Here is a 21,265-nt window from a genome sequence, read left to right on the forward strand (position 1 = left end):
GTGCAAGGCTCTGGGACGGACTTCTGTGGGATGACTCAGATATGCCTCTAGGATTTGGAGCCTGAGTGATTTGGAGACTGGAATGCTTTCTAAGCAGCAAAATAGGAAGGAAGCAGGAAAACAGCAGGAAGAGTTAGTGGGGGGAAAAGCGTGACACTTTTGGTTTTAGACATATGAAGTTAAAGGTCCTTGTTGGAGGATCCAGCCGCAGCTTCCAATAGGTAACCGAAATGTGGACTCGGAGCTTGGGAGAGTTGTAGCGGCTGGAGACGTAGATCCGAGAGTTGCCGGAAGTGATAGTTGAACTTGACTGAATCTGTATTGATTAGGTTGTAGGTTCAGCTGACACAATAGTGATGCCCAAATAATAGTAGCTTAAACCAAACAGAAGTGTATCTTTTTTTTTTTTTAAAGATTTTATTTTTAAGTAATCTCTATGCCCAACGTGGGGCTCACACTTACAATCCCGAGATGGAGAGTTGCATGCTCTAGTGACTGAGCTAGCCAGTCTCCCCTAGAAGCATATTTCTTTCTCTGTCACATAAGAGTTCAGGAGTGAGCAGTCTAGGTCTGGTATGGTGGCTCTGGGAGGTCAGAGACTTAGGCTCCTTCTGTCTTTTTGCTTCAACAACCCCAGGGTCGTGACCTTGTTCATAGGGTCCAAGATGGCTCAACAGGACCACATGTGCACTTCCAGCCAGTGGAAAGGGGGGGGGGGGAGTGGGAAAAAGACATGACCTGAAAGTATGATAGGACCAGAACCCCAGTCTTTAGCTAGACATGGCTGCCACAATAAAAGTCACATTTCTTGTGTCCCTTGTAGATAATTGGTTAAGGGGAGGTGAGCAAAAGACATGTGAGCAACTTCTAGGTCCACTCCGTAAACATGTTTTGAATATCAATACGTCTTTGCACACTGAGTCAGAGAGGGCAGTGTTGAGAAAGTCAAATTAAGGAGAGTCTTCTTAAGGAGGGTTTTTTCAATGCTACAGACAGGTCAAGGAGGGTGGGAACCGAAGACATTCTTTAGTGGCCCTCAACCAGTCTGATTTTGCTCTCCAGAGGCTATTTGGCAATCTCTGGAGACATTTTTGACATCTGTGACAACTGGGGGGAGGGGATGCTGTTGGCATCTAGTAGTTAGAGGCCAGGGATGTTACTAAACAGCCTACAATGGGTAGGAAAACCCCCAGCAACAGAGAATGATCCTGGCCCCAAGTGTCTATAGGGCTGACAAGAGAAACCTCGCATTAGAGGATTAAGACAGCAATTCCCAAACTTTGCTACACAGTAGATTCATCCGGGAGCGTTTCAAAATCCTGATGCCCGGGTCACACTCAGACCAATTAAGTCAGTATCTCAGAGTGAGTTTGATTACATTGTTTTTCAAATCCCTTCCAACTCTAACACTTCGTGAGTAATACGAATGATTGAATACCTCATTTACATCCAAATTTCCAAGTAGCTGACAGTGTGACTCCAATCAATCTCTGTTATCTGGGAAGCCCCATTAGATCCATGTCCGTGGGGGTAAAGCAGAATGGGGATTTCTGCACGTGCTCAGTGGTGAGGATGATCAATCCATTTTGGACCCCTACGTCTTTCACACATTTTCATATAACTTCTACGGGCTGGGCTAGGGAAGTTAGGGAAGATCAGACTCTTTCTGGGTCACGTAAAGGCAAATATATGATTAAGAAGAAAAAATATCTTTGCCCCACACATACCCACGTGATAGAGGTTGATCCTTACTTCCCCTCTCTCGGCCAGTTTGCTACACAAGAGGGTAAAGTAGCTCGTCCTGGAAAGAAATGACTTGGAAAGGTAGCACCACAGGCTGGTGTTCACGACAGGACTAGGGGCACTGTGGAGGGGCGACGGAGATACTCGGTAGGACCTGCGATCCTTATTGAACCGGGCAGGGGACCCCGGGCGACTCTGCCTCCTTCTGCTGAGCCCTGAAAGCAGGAGCTTGGCTCCCTAATTGCCCCATATGCTGGTTTTATTTGGTGGCTCAGCTGGGTGGAGTGAACTCTAGGAAGAGATGCATTCATTTCTAGTTACCTCACCAGATTGCTAATTTTCACTCTGGCGGCATAAATCACCATAATTGCTGTGAACCCCAAGTGGGCAGGCAGCTCTTCTGGCACAGGGCAGCAGCTATTGCTACCGCCAAAGCTCTTCGACGGGAGGCTTGGGGCCCGGAGAGGCTGGGGAAGGAGTCTGGCATGGCTTGCTCTGCTGGGCATTCCAGATTCTGGATGGAGGCCCTGCTGGGAACTCACCCTCCTTCACCTGGGGGAAGAACTGGAGTTTCCAGAGGAGCAGTTTCTTTTGAGTTAGTGGCAAGAGTCTGCAGATTAACCCAGATCTTTGGTCCCGGACTAACTGGACAACCGTTTACATGCTTGGCTTGCAAAGAGAATGTCAGCCCCTCTTTATTCTGGTCTCCTCCCATTAATGCACTGCTTGGTTGGGCTTGTTTTTTGCATCTCTTCTGAGGAAAGCCTTAAAAGTTCCTAAAGAACAACCTCAAACATGGGCGCCTGGGTGGCTCAGTCGGTTAAGCAGCCAACTTCGGCTCAGGTCATGATCTCACAGTTCATGGGTTGAAGCCCTGGGCCCGGCTCTGTGCTGACAGCCCAGAGCCTGGAGCCTGTTTCAGATTCTGTGTCTCCCTCTCTCTCTGCCCCTCCCCTGTTCACGCTCTGTCTCTGTCTCAAGAATAAATAAACGTTAAAAACAACAACAAAAAAGAATGACCTCAAACAGAAACCAGAGGCTGCAAAAATATCACTAGAGAAAAAATAAGCCTAATGTAACATGTCACTTTGTTGCCCATACTTATCATAGTGACTGGTAAAAATTTCTGTTTGAAGAAAACCAACCTAGGGGTGCCTGGCTGGCTCGGTGGAAGATCATGTGATTCTTGATCTTGGGGTCATGAGTTCGAGCCCTGCATGGGGTATAGAAATAACTAAAAAAAAAAAAAAAAAAAAAAAAAAAAGACACTTAAAAATAAAGAAAACCAATCTAAATTAAGTTTAAGAAGCAGGGTCACTTAAAGGATGATTAATTCATAAATAAATATGTGAAAATTCCTTATCATTCTCACAGAAGGTGAGGAGGTGGAGATGAGAGAATAATCTTTTGTTTTTCGTTTTTCACCAAGTTCAAATTGTAAGGCTGTCTGGATGTCTGATTTTTTTTCTTTTTTCCTGATATTTTAAAGATAGGCCTTAAAGTGAGGAATGAGGAAATTTGTGATGAAAAAGAAAGAGCCACTTTTTCTTTTTAATGTTTATTTATTTTTGAGAGAGCGACAGAGTGCAAGCAGGGGAGGGGTAGAGAGAGAGGGAGACACAGAATCTGAAACAAGCTCCAGGCTCTGAGCTGTCAGTACAGAGCTGGATGTGGGGATTGAACTTGTGAACTGCGAGAGCTGAACCTGAGCCAAAGCTGGATGCTTAATTGAGCCACCCCGGCGCCTCAAGAAAGAGCCTCTTGAGGAATATTTTTTGCCTAATACCATGAAGTTTTGGAGAATTGCAGCCAAAGTATCCATTATTACTGATGGTATTTGATGGCCTAACAAGAGAGGGAATTTTAGGTCAGGGATATTTGGGGCAAAATTGAGGCTGTGCCTGGGCATAAAAAGATAAGGCTGACAAATAATGGGTTGCAGCAGGAGAAACTGCCCTGTGAAATGGCCCTGACCCTGGGCTGCCCCTTCTCCTCCCCCAGCTGCCCCCAGATGACAGGGAGCAGACCTGCTTTGTTTTTTGTCTTCCAATCACCTGCCCTCATGTTTAGGCAGCAGAGAGCAGCTGTTATAAACACAGCTCTGCCACCAGCCCCGAGTGCAGCATTTAGAGTATTCTAGTCCTTCCTTGATCGTTTCCCACCACCTTCCAGATCCCTAAGGGTCCTTTCCAGAACCTACCACAGGGCCCAGGCACAAAGTAGAGGTTTAATATGTGTTTGGATGAATCGATTCAAATTTGGAGAAGAATTTGGAGGAAGAGGCAAAGGGGTGTTTCAGGACTTCACTTGCTCTGGGGTCCCGTCCCTATCAGGGAGGGCCTCAAATGCAGGGGCTCAGGCCATGTTTGTCAATATCTTTGGGTTGCCTCAGGGCCCCAGTGGAGCAGTGAGGGAGGCGCCATTTTTTCTGAAGTTCCTCTGCATTAATAACAGTAACAACTGAGTGGCAGTTATATGCTTAGAAGCAAATCATTCTGATTTTGCCTTCCAGAGCAGAGGTGTTTCTCCTGAGACCTGAGTTTTACCCCAGCAGAACAAGCTAAGCTGTGTTGGTTGTAGCAATACCATTTTGTTTTGGTGACAGGAAGTCCTGATTTTTCTCACCAACTTCCCTAAGGATGCCACCTTTCAGCTACACACACTTAGATGATTTCTGCCTTCCCCCATCCAATCTAGGGTTGCTAAGAAGTTCAGTGCCTTCTGCTCTGCTTTCTACCTTCCCCAACTTCTTAGCCAAATGCCAGGAGCTGTGACTAGTTTCTGGGACAGAGCAGAAATAATGTGGAAATTGCGATTAGGGCCAAACACATATCATCAGTCTAGGAACAGACGTAAATGCAAAGTCCTTGTTACTACAAAGAGGGTGGTAGGAAATCATTTCTTACCCATCATGGGTGGTGGTGAAGGTGGTGACCAAGCATGCTAAACACAGGCTATTTATTTTAATATATATATATTTTTTGGTGAAGGTAAATTATTTACAGGGAACTGTCAATGGCTGTGTTAAGAGGGTCACAAGGAAGGTATCCAAGGAAAGCAATATAATGATAATGGGGGATTAATTGTATTGATGTAATATTAAAAATATCTTTTAATATTAATAAAAACGTTAATTAAATATATTAAGAACCAAAGGACAATTAGAATGCATTCGTTTTTGGACTGCATTTGATTCAGTGTCTCTTAAGAGAAGGAGGATACCATGTGTATCTGTGTTTGGCTGTCAGGTTCCATTATCTACGCTTTTCTTTCTTTTCCTTTGGCTTCAAAAAAATTCCTTGGTGTTACAGGAAATATGTGTATTGCATAACAAACTTGCACTCCTGAAACATACCTATGTAAATAAAATTTAATAAGTTTTCCTGTTCGTATTTACTGTTGAGATGTATGTTCAATAACTCCCAAATAATTCTAAAAGTTTCTACAGTATTTTACTGCTCCTACTATTACCCATTGTGGTTCTATAGCCCTTTTCCCCACAGAGATTTTAAGACAAAACAGACTCTATGTCCCCCCCCCCCCCCGCCTTCCAGTTAAATATTGGAGAAGAGCAGAATATAACATTTTTATTTTTTAATGTTTATTTCTTTTTGAGAGAGAGAGAGACAGCACGAGTCGGGGAGGGGCAGAGAGCAGGCTCTGAGCAGTCAGCACAGAGCCCGACGCAGGGCTGGAACTCACAGACCGCTAGATCACGACCTGAGCCGAAGTCGGGCGCTTAACTGACGGAGCCACCCAGGTGCCCCATAAATATAACATTTTTAAAAGCCAAGAAGCATAGAGAAAGGAAGTCAAATGGAGTAAGTCTCTAATATCCTAATTCCAAGCTGGCAAGTTGAGCAAGTTGAAGGATTTTCCTTTCCATTCACGGGGAAAAGGAATCAGTGCAGTACTGATTCCTTAGGGACCTGGAAACCTGGAGCTCTTGCAGTCAGCGAGAACTACTGCTCCGTGGTTTGCTCTGCCATTTCTAAGCCCATGCTGACATGTTGGAGGGGCACAGTCCAAAGGTGCAGCAGTGTAATGTAGCCTGAAGCTGAAAGCAAAAGGGTCCGATTTCCTCCCTTTTACTTGATCGGAGGGTCATTCACTTCGGGGTGCCTTCATTTCCTTATTCATCACACAGAGCAGTGTGGTGTGGAAAAATCCTTAACGGTTAACGTTAACCGACTGAGCACCCAAAATTATTTTTATTTTAGACACAGAGAGATTGTGAGTGGGGGAAAGGAGCAGAGGGAGAGAGAGAGAAAATCTTAAGCAGGCTCCATATTGAGCATAAGCCCAACTCAGGGGCTCCATTCCACGACCCTGGGATCATGACCTGAGCCAAAATCAAGAATTGAACACTTGGGGCACCTGGATGGCTCAGTCAGTTAAGTGTCCTACTCTTTAAAAAAAAATTTTTTTTTAATGTTTATATTTCAGAGAGAGAGACAGAGTATGAGCAGGGCAGGGGCAGAGAGAGAGAGGGAGACACAGAATCTGAAGCAGGCTCCAGGATCTGAACTGTCAGCACAGAACCCAATGCGGGGCTCCAACTCACGAACCGCGAGATCATGTCCTGAGCTGAAGTCAGACGCTTAACCGACTGAACCACGCAGGCGCCCCAAATGTCCCACTCTTGATTTCAGCTCAGGTCACGATCTCATGGTTCATGGGTTCAAGCCTCACATTGGGCTCTGTGCTGACAATGCAGAGCCTGCCTGGGATTCTCTCCCTCCTTCTGTCTGCCCCTCCCCAACTCACAGGCTCTCTCTCTCTCTCTCTCAAAAATAAATAAACTTAAAAAAAAAAAAAAAGAGTTGGACACTTAACTGACTGAGCCATCTAGGTTCCCCCCCAGAAGGGGTTTTCACAAGAGAGGAGCCAGGTGGCTCCCTGAGGTCTCAGATTGAGGGGATCTGTACTTGACAGATGAATTTTACAGTAGCCATAGTCTCTCTCAGTTTTGGGATTATAGTAACCGTCATTTGTAGTGTGTTTACTGTGCATTAGGTTCCTTGCACAATTATCTTATTTCGTTATCACCTAAGCCCAGTTAGAACAACATTATCCCGGTTTATAGATGAGAAAACAGGCTCCACAGATTAATTTGCCCAATGTCATTTAGCTAGATAACAGAAGTGTTGTTTCCTCATCTGTAAAATGAATTAATAACAGAAGTAGACTATCACCTACAGAATCGCTCGAGATAGTTATGAGCCACGAAGAGGCAAAGCCCTGGTAATACAGGGAACCTCTGTAAACCGAGTTTTGCCTTTTCCAAACTTGAATTTGAGTTCCTTTTTCAAAGCGCAGGCGCGCATGAGGCGCGGGGATCGTGACCTCCCCGGCGCCCCTTGCGCAGGCCACGGTCGCCCTCTGCCGACGGTGGGTGGGAGAGCTCTCAGAGTGAATGTTTCCGGGCCTGAGAACCGACCAAGAAACTGGACGGCCTGTAGAGGGCGCGGCCGGCGCCCAGAGTAACCCACTTGGCCGTCCCTTCCTTAAGCACTTCCTGTTTGATCTCTATGATTCTCTGTTGCGTCATGGGAAGTTCCGGTAGTTTTCAATTTACTGTAAACAACAGGGACGTGCGCCGACCCGGAAGTGAAAACTGGAGCAGGCCCGGAGCAGTTCAGAAGGCCGGGTAACGGGGTGCGGGCGGCTGTAGCCAGTAGCCATGGCCGTGGCCGTGGCCCTGGCGGGGGCTGTGACCGGAACAGAGCTAGGCCCCGCGGAAGAACTCGCCAAACTCGAGTATCTGTCTTTAGTGTCGAAAGTTTGCACCGAGCTGGACAATCACTTGGGGATCAACGACAAGGACCTGGGTAAGCTCGGGGAGGCCCCTGCGGCCGCTGGGCTTAGGGTCGAGGGAAGCGAAGGAGAAATGGGGTTGATAGGCTGAGTATTGTGTCCGTACGAGTCTCTTTTTCTCTGTCGCAGACACTCGGTCCTGCGGTACCTTCGGCCCGGAGTCACCGTTTGAGAACTCTCCAGGCCGAGCTGTTTAGAAACCATTGCCCAGAGCTGTCAGTGAAACCCAGAGTGGCTATCGCTCCTGCTTCCTGTTTTTATTTTCCTCAGGTCCCAGTTAATTAAACAGCGTTAATAACAGCAGCAGCAGCCGCATCATAATGATGATGATAATGGCCGAGATTTATTGGCATGCCAGATGTTATGCACGGTGTTTTACTTATGTTATCTTACTTGGTCTTGTCACGACCCTATGAGATGTATTATCTGTTTTTCGATTAAGAAAACAAGGCACTGATTAATTAATTAAGTAATCCCCCTCGATATCACATATCAAATGTGAGCCTGATCTGGAACCCAGGTCTTTTGAGGTTTGCCTTTAACAGTTCTCAACCATTTATTAGGCGTTTTGGGACAGACGGTACAGGTGGAGAACCCCAACCGAGGAACTGAAAAAGGCTAAGGGCCTAGAGCTAAGGCCACAGAAAAATGGAGTCCTTATGAAGGCAAAGGGATGGATGGAGTCAAGAGCATGAGTGGAGGAATTGACCTTTGATAGGTGCAGGGATGCCTGATCCATTAAAGGGTTTTTTTTTTTAATTATTTAAATTTATTTTTGAGAGAGAGTGTGCGCAAGTGGGGGGAGGGGCAGAGAGAGAGAAGGACAGAATCTGAAGCAGGCTCCAGGCTCTGAGCTGTCAGCCCAGAGCTGGATGTGGGGCTTGAACCCACGAAGTGTGCGATCATGACCTGAGCCGAAGTCGAAAGCTTAACTGACTGAGCCACCCCAGGTGCCCCTAAAGTCTTATTTAAATAATCCCTGTACCCATTGTGGGGCTGGAACTCATGACCCTGAGATCAAAAGTTGGATGCTTTTCTGACTGAGCCAGCCAGGCGGCCCATTTGATAGCCAGATGGCCCACTTCCTTAATAGGAAGGAGAACAGAGAATGTGGTTATAGATGCGGACAGGTTTAGGGGTTGGTGGTAGGAAGACGAGGGAGAGGCATCTATTTGATTGTTCTGCTTTCTAAATGAAGATGAAGTTAAGTCACCAGCTGGAGAGATGGAAGGGAAAGGGCATGTGACAGAAGGGGTCCGGGGAATTAGATTGTGTGACCTTGAGTAAGATACCCAATTTCTCTGAAGCCCTTTTCATCATCTATGAAATGGGGATGATAGTTGCTTTTCCCAGGGTGACCATATAGCACCTAGGAAGATGCCCTGCTGCCAGTGTATTTTAGTTCACTTTTTTCTTGCTTCCCAGTCAAGATGTGCCTGTCCTGTATCATTTTCTCTCATTCTCTTTCTCTTTTAGATGGTAATGAGCAACACTCCTGTAGTTTACTATCTGGGTAATATGTTCTTTCATTCAGCAAATACTGAGCCAGTGTTAAATTGTTTCGATGTTACCCTCATTATGTACAAAAGTAAAGTGAGGTGTAAACTCCATGATTTTCTAGCCTGTATATAACTGAAGACCCCATTTAATTTGCAAGTAAGGCACAAATATGCTTTTTCTGTTTCTAATTCCAACACCATTTATTCACATGTTTATTTATCTAAAAGGTTTTACTTTATTTTTTTAGATTTATTTATTTTGAGAGAGCGGGGGCTCACGTATGTTGGAGAGGGGCAGAGAGAGAGGGAGAGAGAATCCCAAGCAGGCTCCACACTGTCAGTGCAGAGCCCGACGCGGGGCTTGAATCCATGGACTGGGAGATCATGAACTGAGCTGAAATCAAGAGTCTGACGCTTAGCTGACTGAGCCACCCAGACGTCCTGAGATTTTTTTTTTTTTTTTAAAGTAATCTCTACACCCAACATGGGGTTTGAACTCATAACCCAGAGATCCAGAGTCGTATGCTCCACCCACTGAACCAGCCAGGCATACCTCCCCCCCCCCCCTGCAATTTATGATGTGTGTTTTTTCCAGTACCACTAGGCAATTCTGTGACACCAGCTCGGTGTCACTGAACTCAATGCTGACACTATCTGGAGATAGCATCAGATCCCACCGGTTAAGGGCTCAGGCCTGTAAGACTGACTCACCTTAAACTTCAGTTGCCATTCACAAGTCCAGGTGGTCACCTTTGCTGAGCCAGTGGCTATAGATCAGAGGTTCCAATGACTCCCCTCCTTGGATTTGATAATTTGCTAGAGCAGCTCCCAGAACTTAGAAACATTTTACTGACTAGATTACTGGTTTATTAGGGAAGGAGATAACCCAGGGACAGCCAGACGGAAGAGATGGGTAGGACAAGGTATGTGGGAAAGATTGAGGAGCTTCCATGCTGAGTGCCCCACTGCCTCAGGTCTCCACTTGTTCACCTACCCAGAAGCTCTCCAAACCCAGTCCTTTTGCGTGTTTGTGGAGGCTCCATTATAGGAGGCATAATCGATTAAATCATTGGCCATTGGTAAGTCAACTCGATTTCCAGCCCCTCTCCCCTCTCTGGAGGTCAGTGGTGGGGCTAAAAGTTCCAGCCTGTAATCGCATGGTTGGTTTCCCTGGCAACCAGCTCCCAAATGACATTATCTAGGGGTTTTACTAAAGTCATCTTCTTAATGTAACAAAAGATGTTTTTCACTCTACACTTCCTGAAATTCCAAGGCTTTTAGGAATGCTGTGCCTGGTAAGGGGATGAAGACCAAATATGAATATGAATATAAATATAAATAAGTATAAATAAACATAAATATATACACACACATATATGTATTTAATGTTTATTTATTTATTTTGAGAGAGCGAGCGAGCAGGGGGAGGGACAGAGGGGGGATGCAGAGAGAGAATTCCAAGCAGGCTCCCCACTGCAGAGCCAGATGTGGGTTTGATCCCACGAACCTGTGAGATCATGACCTGAGCCTAAAGCAAGAGTCAGACACTCAACCAACTGAGACACCCAGGTGCTCCAATGGACTTGTTTTTAACCACTAATTCATTTTTGGTAGCTCGGTTAATTTAATGTGCCCCCATATAATTCTGAAAATTAACAAAAAACAAAAACAACCGCCCTAATGACAGCTGCGGTGTGAATATGCTGCTGATTGCTTTGAAATAGACTCTTGAACATTGCATGTCTAGCACCATATGACTGACTTCTCCCTCCACATTTCTCTACCAAATGTGGGCTTTGAAGTCAGATTGCCTGGGTTCCAGTCCTGGCTCCACCGTTTATTATTGGGTAGGTCAGCATCTCAAACCCTTAGCCTCCTCGTCTGTAAAATAGGGCCAGTCATGGTACCTACCAATGAGGGTTATGAGGATCATGGGGATAGCTCATGTGAAGCACTTAGCATAGTGCCTGGCATGTAGCAGGTGGTCAAAAGTCTTAACTACTGGCATTGCTGATACTAACTTGTTATGTGTAGGCTATGTTCATGTAGCCTGAAGGCATTTAGCTTTTACTTAATGTCCTCAAAAAAGTAAAGACAGGGGCGCCCGGGTGGCTCAGTCAGTTAAGCATCCGACTTCGGCTCAGGTCATGATCTCATGGTCCGTGAGTTCAAGCCCCACATCGGGCTCTGTGCTGACAGCTCAGAGCCTGGAGCCTGCTTCAGATGCTGTGTCTCCCTCTCTCTCTGTTCCTTCCCTGCTCACACTCTGTCTCTGTCTCTCTCAAAAAATAAACATAAAAAAAAAAAAAAAGAAATTCAAACACTGGGCAGGTTTGTAGTGAAGAATTTGGGAAGCAAGTAAGTCTTTTATCAACTTGGAGATTGGACCATCCAGCAGCTGCCTGGCTCTCATATGTGGATTGAGTCTGACCTTGCAGAAACTGTAGAATGCATCCTACTGTGGGCTTTCATCAGGAGGGTGAGGGTGGGCTCTTGCTTTTGGACGTTGTTACTTCTGGAGTCTGTATGACAACAGGTCACAGCTAGTAGTCTCATGAGAAGAGTAGGAGATCATCTGGGACAGTGAGGTGTGCCATTTTGTAGGAATATCTTGTTTTCATTTCTAAAAATTAACTAGAACATACACGGATAATCTTGGTACTCTAAATTCTCTTTCTTTACCCTCACTGGATAGTACTCTTTGGTTTCTATGACTGTTGGATTGGCTAATTGGTTTTGCTTTTAATGTACTTGAAAATGATTTTTTGCTCGCCTCTGTTCCAGTTTTAATCCCTTTTCTCGTTTGCAGCTGAATTTGTGATCAGTCTTGCTGAGAAAAATACCACCTTTGATACTTTTAAGGCTTCTCTGGTCAAAAATGGTGCTGAATTCACGGTATGTGTATCTGGAGACCCCTATTTCGTTTTAATGTCACTATTGAATTTAAATTTTGATAGGATTTAACATAGGATTTTGATAGAGAAAGGAGAGAATTTGTACATACCAATCAAAGAAACCATTAAGTGTGTAATGTTTTTTTATGCCACCGAGCAGTGGTGACATAACTGGATTTCCTGTGACACCTTTCTAAGAAAATGGGGTAGGATTTCCATCATTAAGTCTTTATGAGTGTTTATATCCTTGTTCTATGAATCTGGAAGTCAAAAGCAAAAGAGTTTAGGTTCTGGAGGTAGTTCTAAACCGTGGAAAATAAAAATGGTTGAAGGGAACTAAATTACCTTTCCCTCCCAAAAGTCCAAAAATAGCCGCTTTATCCGAAGCTACTTTGCTAGGTTCACGCCACATCAAATTGATACTCTGCACTTCATTTGTTCCAATTAGCTACATTCAGCTATGCAACCACCCTGTAAAGGTCATCCCATTTCTGACTGTTTTCAAGCACTGTTTCAGGGGCTGATCATTTTTGTTCTGTTTCTTTTCAAAGGATTCTCTTATTAGTAACTTGCTACGCCTCATACAAACCATGCGGCCTCCAGCAAAGCCTTCTACTAGCAAAGGTGAGTAGGGCATCTGGCTGAGCTTCAGCCTCCAGAATGGTCTAGCTTGTGAGCATCCTGTAAATTGTTTCTGTCCCTTGCAGCAGCTGCTGAGCAAGTACACATCCTGGTAAAATTTTCCAAATGACTTAAGCTTACATAACCAGATGAATTCTGATGTATCTTCGCGCCCTCCCCCATGCCCACATAGTTTGTAATCAACGTTATTTTTAGGAAATTAAATTATGTGTATAGTAATGTATATGAATAACATGTAGAAAAATGCCATGTTCTGTTTTTAGTTTGATGCAAATCTGATGTTAAGGTTCACTGTTAACCATTAAGAATATTAAATATATCTTTTTTTTTTTTTTTTAACCCCTTTATATGCTCTGTGATGAAACAAGATCCAGTCGTTAAACCCAAAACTGGAAAGGAAAAGCTGAAGGAACTCTTCCCAGTGCTTTGTCAACCAGACAACCCTTCTGTCCGGGTACTGATACCATTTTGAGAATGTCTCTTCTAATTGGGTATTTCTCTGAGCCCTGTCCCTTTTGTGTGTGTCATTAGTTACTGGTTTTACATTTGTGTTCATTGTAATATGTTTTTCTTTTCTAAGTTTACGTATTTATTTTGAGAGAGAGAGTGTGTGAGCTGGGAAGGGGCAGAGAGAGAGAGGGAGAGAGAGAAACCCAAACAGGCTCCACGCTGTTAGTATGGAGCCCGATGTGGGGCTTAGTCTTACAAACCATGAGATCATGACCTGAGCTGAAATCGAGAGTTGGACGCTTAACCGACTGAGCCACCCAGGAGTTCTCATTGTAATATATTCTTCTTTCTTTCTTTTTTTTTAAAATGTTTATTTACTTTTGATAGTGAGTGAGCAGGGGAGGGGCTTAGAGAGGGAGACACAGAATCTGAAGCAGGCTCCAGGCTCTGAGCTGTCAGCACAGAGCCTGATGCGGGGCTCAAACTCATGAACCGTGAGATTATGACCTGAGCTGAAGTCAGATGCTTTACTGACTGAGCCACTCAGGGGCCCCATAATATATTTTTCAAATTGAAAGTGTTGGATCACTCCCTGAGCATGTACTATACATAGTATAGTGTTAAAGAGTTTAGAGAATATTTGAGGGAAATGGGATTGAGAATTGTGGGAAGCAGTGATTAGGGCTATGAAATAAGGTTCTAGAACAGATACATGATGTGTGAAGTGAGATTTTTTTGCTCTGTTATGTGTTCAGTCTAATTTTTTTAAAGTGTTTTGATTTTTAAATTTTATTCTGGCAAGTGTTTATTGAGTACCTACTATGTACCAAGCACTAATCTAAGTACCAGGGATACAGCTGTGAACAAGACAGATAGAATGTCTGCTCTCTTGGAGATTACATCATAGTATTGGGATGGGGGCAGGAAATAAACATGTAAACTCCACTAGTGGGGAGGATACAGGCAGTAAACAAGTACACAGTGTATAATATAGCTGATAACAGTAAGCACTGTGGAAAAAAATTTAGCAGGTGAAAGGGGGGAAGAGTGCAATTCTTTAAAAACACTTCTTTAAATTCTTTAAAAAGAATTGCTAGAATTCTTTTTTTTTAAGGTTTTTTTTTTGTTTTTTTTACATTTATTTATTTTTGAGAGACAAGCAGGGGAGGGACTGAGAGGGAATCAGACACAATCTGAAGCAGGCTCCAGGCTCCGAGCTGTCAGCACAGAGCCTGACACCGGGCTCGAACCCATGAACCTTGAGATCATGACCTGAGCCAGAGTTAGATGCTTAACTGACTGAGGCACCCAGGCACCCCGCTAAGCCTTCTTTTTAAAGCATTGCTTTTTTTTTTTTTTTTTAATTTTTTTTTTCCATTTATTTATTTTTGATAGAGATAGAGCACAAGTGGGGGAGGGGCAGAGAGAGAAGGAGACACAGAATCCAAAGCAGGCTCCAGGCTCCGAGCCATCAGCACAGAGCCCGACGCGGGGCTTGAACCCACGAACCGTGAGATCATGACCTGAGCCAAAGTCGGACACTTAACCGACTGAGCCGCTCAGGCACCCCAAAGCATTGCTTTTTAAAAATTTTAACATCATTTTCTATTTATAATACTTCTTGCATGCTTTCACGGGAGGGGTGATGGCTAATTGCCCTCCATGGGCTTGTATTAAGGACAAAGGGCACTTGCCAGATGTATCAACAGCTTCCAAGAGTGTTTGCTCACTCCTTCTGTCTCTCTCTCAAATGGTGTTGGAAATCTCCACCCGTCTCTGCCTCCTTCACATAAGTGGTCAGTGATGTAGGGGTTGTCAGGTTTGTAGATGTACCCAGAATACAGATTCTTACATGATTTTCTTCCCCTCCCCTCCTAACTTTGCTGGCCTCTGGTGTTGCAGACCATGCTGGATGAGGATGATGTAAAAGTCGCTGTGGATGTCCTGAAAGAACTGGAGGCCTTAATGCCCAGTGCAGCGGGCCAGGAGAAGCAAAGAGATGCGGAGCACCGGTTTGTCCATCATGTCCTATCCTTTGGAGGCTTAGGGTGCTGCAATAATTGAGTTTCGTGGGCCAGCTAAGCAAAATTTGGGACAAGTTTACAGACTCTAGACTGGCCATGTACTGTATTGTTAGATCTATTTTCATCGTTCCCTGCAAAGAGTATTTATGCAGAAAACGCTAAGACGTTTATAAGTTAGAAATCAGGGTTGAAGGAGGCACTTGTGACCTCATCCTTCATGGGCCTACAGGGATGTCCGAGAGAAACTAATTCAACTCAGCACTTAGTAGGTACCTGACATGTGTGTGGCACTGTGTGGGGTGCTTGGGGATGCAGAGGTGAAATTGGGCTGGTTTCTCTTTTAAAACAAATGTTTGTTGATTTGTTAGAGACAAGACAAAGAAGAAGAAGCGGAGCCGGAGCCGTGACCGTGACCGCGACCGCGACCGCGAGCGTGACCGGGAGCGGGAGCGAGACCGTGATAGAGACCACAAGAGGAGACACCGGTCCCGCTCTCGGTCACATTCCAGGACCCGGGAGAGGAATAAAGGGAAGTCTAGATATCGGTCTAGGAGCAGAAGTCAGAGTCCTCCCAAGGACCGGAAGGACCGGGACAAGTATGGGGAGAGGAATCTGGACAGATGGCGGGATAAACATGTGGACCGCCCTCCCCCGGAGGAGCCTGCCATTGGGGACATTTACAATGGCAAAGTTACCAGCATCATGCAGTTTGGATGCTTCGTGCAGCTAGAGGGATTAAGGTATTAGCTGGTGATCTTCTTTCAAACCTGTGATGGGCAGAATTTCTCTTCTCGCTGAGGATTTTCATGTTTTAAAAAGTTGTTACGATTAATGTCGCTTTAATCAAATCAGCCGTATCAGGTTGTTAGAATTTGACTTTTATTTGAAATGATATATAGCCACACATTCCTTACTCTCCCTTCAAGAGATCTGCCCTTTTGCTCACTGAGACACATGAGAATTTGTCCCCCATGTCTTTTCTTTGGGAGGGTGGTAATACTATTTTATTTTTTTTAACCGTCTTTTTGGTACTTTCCTCTTGAGTTTTTGAGCTTAAGACCATTTCCTCTTGTTGAGTTCCAACGGGGTGGAAATTGGTTGGGGAAAAGGTATTTTAGGCATGCTCCACATATATGTGACTCTCCCTCAGGAAGCGATGGGAAGGCCTGGTGCACATCTCTGAGCTCCGGCGAGAAGGCCGTGTGGCCAATGTGGCTGATGTGGTGAGCAAAGGCCAGAGGGTCAAAGTCAAAGTGCTCTCCTTCACTGGGACCAAGACCAGTCTGAGCATGAAGGTAGGTGAGATATCCAGTCTGTTTCCAGGTCTTAAAAAAACATTTTTTTTAATGCTTATTTATTTTTGAGAGAGAGAGAGCGAGAGAGTGCGCGTGTGCATGTGAGCAAGGGAGGGGGAGAGAGAGAGGAAGACAGGATCTGAAGCGGGCTCTGCACTCAGAGCGGAGAGCCCGATGCAGGGCTCCAACTCACCAACTGTGAGATCATGACCTAAGCCGAAGTCAGATGCTTAACCAACTGACCCACCCAGGCGCCCGTTTCCATATCTGATGGCCAAGGAAACAAGAGGACAGCAAATGAGTTAGTTCCTTTTTTTTTTTTTTTTTTTCTTTTTTTCCCTAGGATGTGGATCAAGAGACTGGTGAAGATCTAAATCCCAATCGACGACGAAATCTTGTTGGGGAGACTAATGAAGAGACTTCAATGAGGAATCCGGACAGACCCACTCACCTTTCCCTCGTCAGCGCCCCTGAAGTAGAGGATGACTCTCTGGAGCGCAAGCGCCTTACCCGCATCTCTGATCCAGAGAAATGGGAGATCAAACAGGTTGGGGCCATTTGCCTATATGGCTTCATAACCATTCTGCATGTAGCGTGGTGGTTAGGAGTGTGGCCCCTGGAGCTCAGTGGCCCGGGGGAACTTCCTGGCCGCTTACTAGCCGTGGGATCCTGAGCCAAGCCACTCTACTTCTTTGTGCCTCAGTACCCTCATCTGTGGAACAGGACCAGTAGTGGCACCGTGGGGATTAAATGAGGCGGAAGAAGTGGAGCACTTACGTTAGTGCCTGCGTGTGGTTAGTGCTGTGTGAGTTCTTGTTTCCACCATTCCTCAGTACATGTCAGAGCCAGGTGATGGAGACAAATGTATCATGGTTCCTCACCCTTGAGGAGCTCAAGGTCTAGTGGCGGGAGACAGATAGAAACATAATTGTCAAAGTTGGATGTTACATAACAGGGAATGTGCGCAGTGCTGCGGAAACCAGGGAAGGAGCAGATAATGCTTCCTGGGGCACGACCCTTGAGCCCTGCTTTTAAGCACCATGTTGTGCCCCCTAAGGATGAGATATGTGATGTTTGAAGCCCTGCAATCCTGGTCAAAAGAAGAAAAACCTTGGTTTCCTATGTGGAACCTCTGTACTGCAAAAGAAGAGTTTCGATCCCAGCAGGTTACAGATGTCGCTTCTGTCCTTTCACTAGATGATCGCTGCCAATGTCCTTTCCAAAGAAGAGTTTCCGGACTTCGATGAAGAGACTGGCATTCTCCCTAAAGTGGATGATGAAGAAGGTAACTAGCCACTTAGATTGAGCAGGATGGTGGATCAGGACAGTGGATGAGCTGAGCAGTTGGGTAGGGTGGTTTAGATGTAGTTTAACCTAGTGGCTTAACTCATTTGTTTCCTAGGTCTTACCACTCATTACCTCCAAGAACAAGGGCTCCTCCAGGTTGGAAGCAGAAAATTCATTTTTCTTTTTTCTTTTTTTTTTAAAGGTGCAAATTGGTTTCTTTTTTTTTCCTTTTTTTAACTTAAATTTTTAGAGAGACACAGAGTGCACACGTCGGGGAGAGAGGCAGAGGGAGAGAATGTTAAGCAGGCTCTATGCTGAATGTGGAGCCCAAAGCAGGGCTTGATCCCACGACCCTGGGATCATGACCTGAACCAAAATCAAGAGTCAGACGCTCAAGCAACTGAGCCACCCAAAAATTCATTTTTCTGACAGATGTTTATATATTGTTATACTTTTTGGTTATGATACATATTCAGGATACAAAAAATTCTGATTATATTTTGGGGAGGAAATTTCATCTCATAATCTTAGTAAGTGTTCTGCAAACCTTGGATCCAAGTAGATTACCTCTGAGTTGCCCTGGAAACAACTTTTAACTCAGCCTAGTAACAATTTTTAAAGATTGTGAAATAAATCCAATAAGACATATAATTGATGTAATAGTAATAAAGGAACACCTATGTACCTACTCAATTTAAGTGGAATTTTTTTTAAATTTCTTTATTTTGAAAGAGAGAGAGAATGCCAGGGAGGGACAGAGAGATGGAGAGAGAGGATCCCAAGCAGGCTCTGCGCTCACGTCACACGACCTGGGGCTTGATCCCAGGAACCGTGAGATCATAACCTGAGCCAAGATGAAGAGTCAGATGCTTAACTGACTGAGCCACTCAGGCGCCCCGGTTAAGTGGAATTTTATCAGCAGCTTTGAAGCCCTTACATGTACCCCTCTGATGAAATCTTCTTACTCTTTTCTCTGGGTAGCCACTGTTCTAAATTTTGTGTTATTTCCCTGCCTTTTTTTTTTTTTTTTAACATTTTATTATCTGTATATCTGTCCCTAAACATTGTCTTGTTTGGTCAGTTTTTGAACTTCATTCATTTTTTTCTGATCATGCTTTTGATATTTATCTATGATGATTTTTATAGTTGTATTTCACTTTTGCTGGTGTAGTGTTTTCTGTATAGAAATTTATCATCATTTATCCATTTTGCTTTCGATGGGCATAAGGGCTATTTCTGGTATTTTGTTTACATGTAACGCTATTATGAAATTCCTATTCTTGTTTCTTAATACACATAGCAGGACCTTTTCTTTTCCCTATATGTGTAGGAGAAGAATGACTGGGTAGTAGGAAGTGTGTGATTTAAACCTTATGACGCAGTCCAAATTGCTTCTTAAAGTTTGTGTTTCAATTTACACCTCTTTTTTTTTTAAAGATTTTATTTTTGGGAAGCCTGGATGGCCCAGTCGATTGAGCTTCCGCCTCTTGGTTTTGACTCAGGTCATGATCTTGTGGTTTGTGGGTTTGAGCCCTGTGTCAGGCTCTGTGCTGACAGCTCGAGTCTGCTGGGATTCTCTGTCTCCTTCTCTCTGCCCCTCCCCTGCTTGTGTGTGCACCTGCTCTCTCAAATAAAAAACACTAAAATCATTTTAAAAAGAGACTTTTGGTTTTAACTCATTTTTGTGACCAATGTGGGGCTCAAACTTAGAATCCCAAGATCAAGAGTCTCATGCTCTACCCACTGAGTCAACCAGGTGCCCCCAATTTATACTTTTATCGTAAGTGTGCGCTCCTGTGGCTCATATTCTTGACGACAGTCGGTATCGTCCAATTGTTCAACTTAATTTTCTTGCCAATCTGTTGTGGGTTAAGTTACTCCATAATGAAGTTGGGTGGAAAATACCTAGTAACATTTGGGATGTTAGACCACGTTTCTCTACAGGCTTAACTTCTTTTGGAAGTAGTTCCGCTGATCAGTTTTTAGGCCAGAACATAAATGCTCAGAAGTACCTGGAGGGCAGGGGAAACAGTCATTTCCATTAGTTTCACTTGGATTGCTGTCTTTTTGACCTTGGGAGCTATCTTTGATAAAGATTGCTGGTGCCCATGGAAACCAGTTGTGGTGAAAATGATTGGCTATTTCTCTCTTATTTTTTTTGCTAATTCTTCTTTGGGGGGACTTTTAGATGAAGATCTTGAGATCGAGCTGGTTGAGGAAGAGCCTCCATTCCTGAGAGGGCACACCAAGCAAAGCATGGACATGAGCCCTATTAAAATCGTTAAGGTGAGAAATGCTGGGACTCTAACTTGGGACACGTCACATGAACTTCTTTTCCCTAAAGTAACTGTTCCGTTTTTCAGAGCAGGCTATTACGTCCATGTAAGCAGAACTCAGGCTAGAAGGTGTATTGACTGTTGGTCAGGGTCTAGAATATTATTGTTTTAAAGGGTGACTGACGGCTTTGTTACTTTGGACTTTTTAATTCTTTTGCTCTCATTCTACTGTATTTTGGGAAGAAAGAGGGAAATAGGAGTGTTTGATCTATCACTGCTTTTGCCCTTGCCTTAGGGGCTTGGCTAATTACCTTACACGTTCAAAGGCAGTTTTGAAGCCTTCACTTGACCATTTGGGGCTGGCCCTCAGTGGAAAGCGGGTACTGGGAAAGACAGAGCTGTGAAGAGAATTCGTGGGAAGTTGTGATAAGTTTTTAGGTTTGGAGAAGGGTATTTTATTTTATTAATTAATTTATATTTTGGAGAAGGGTATTTTTAAAAAGTCTCCCAGCCCAGCCATCCATGCAGTGCTTGTAATTCACTTGTGTCCTGCAGTGTTCCTCCCATGTAGTCTTCGATCTGCTTGACATCGTTGGTGACAGAGAACTCATCAACCCTTAAGGAGAGCCATTCCGTCTCCAGATGGATCTGATTATTAGCTCTTCTGTAAGCAGAGTTGAAATCTCTCATTGAGGCATCCATGATGGTCTTAATTTTAGTTCTTGGGACCTTACAGAAGAATTCTTATCCCTTTCTTGTCTGTCCTCTCTCTCATGGGGTTCTCATCGTCAACCAACACCCCCAGTACCTCCAGTGTAGTATGGTACGTCCTTCTAGGTGGGTCTCGTTTTTTAGATTCAAGGGGCTTAACATTTACATTTTAGTTCCTGGCCGTTTTATGCTGAGATCTCATTCTGATGCTGCTTGTCTTCTGTTGCACTAGAACCCGGATGGTTCCCTCTCCCAAGCAGCAATGATGCAGAGTGCCTTAGCCAAAGAAAGGCGGGAACTCAAGCAGGCCCAGCGGGAAGCTGAGATGGATTCTATTCCCATGGGGCTCAACAAACACTGGGTTGATCCTCTGCCTGATGGTAAGACCCTGGTAGGGGTGTGTGGACTTCTCAAAAATAACCCGAGCCTTGAAGTACAAGCACTGCCAGCACATACTAAAAATTTAGCCTTAGCTTTGATTTGGGGATTTTTCCCTTTGGTTAAAGCATGTTTTTTGTGTGCTTGTTTGTTTGTTTGTTTTTAAACGTTTAAAACCAAAAATGTTTTAGTAACCCTGGTCAAATCATTAGACTGAGTTTTTCTTCTGAATAACTTAAGAATTTTTTA

At 44.4% G+C, this 21,265-nt stretch overlaps 1 protein-coding gene across 1 annotated transcript in view; it reads left to right on the forward strand.

Annotated features, from left to right (window-relative positions):
• The first annotated feature begins 7,329 nt into the window (after positions 1-7,329).
• The window catches only part of DHX8 (DEAH-box helicase 8), a 32,245-nt gene continuing 18,309 nt past the window's right edge, over positions 7,330-21,265 (forward strand). Inside the window, exons 1-11 of the mRNA XM_049636197.1 lie at positions 7,330-7,574; positions 11,869-11,954; positions 12,505-12,577; positions 12,964-13,049; positions 14,948-15,057; positions 15,438-15,809; positions 16,220-16,364; positions 16,708-16,911; positions 17,562-17,649; positions 19,840-19,937; positions 20,871-21,018. Coding sequence (XP_049492154.1) covers positions 7,427-7,574; positions 11,869-11,954; positions 12,505-12,577; positions 12,964-13,049; positions 14,948-15,057; positions 15,438-15,809; positions 16,220-16,364; positions 16,708-16,911; positions 17,562-17,649; positions 19,840-19,937; positions 20,871-21,018 — 1,558 coding nt within the window. The 5' untranslated portion in view covers positions 7,330-7,426. The remainder of the gene's footprint in view (positions 7,575-11,868; positions 11,955-12,504; positions 12,578-12,963; positions 13,050-14,947; positions 15,058-15,437; positions 15,810-16,219; positions 16,365-16,707; positions 16,912-17,561; positions 17,650-19,839; positions 19,938-20,870; positions 21,019-21,265) is intronic.

This window comes from Panthera uncia, chromosome E1 (genome assembly GCF_023721935.1).
Source record: "Panthera uncia isolate 11264 chromosome E1, Puncia_PCG_1.0, whole genome shotgun sequence".
NCBI classification, from domain to species: Eukaryota; Metazoa; Chordata; class Mammalia; order Carnivora; family Felidae; genus Panthera; species Panthera uncia.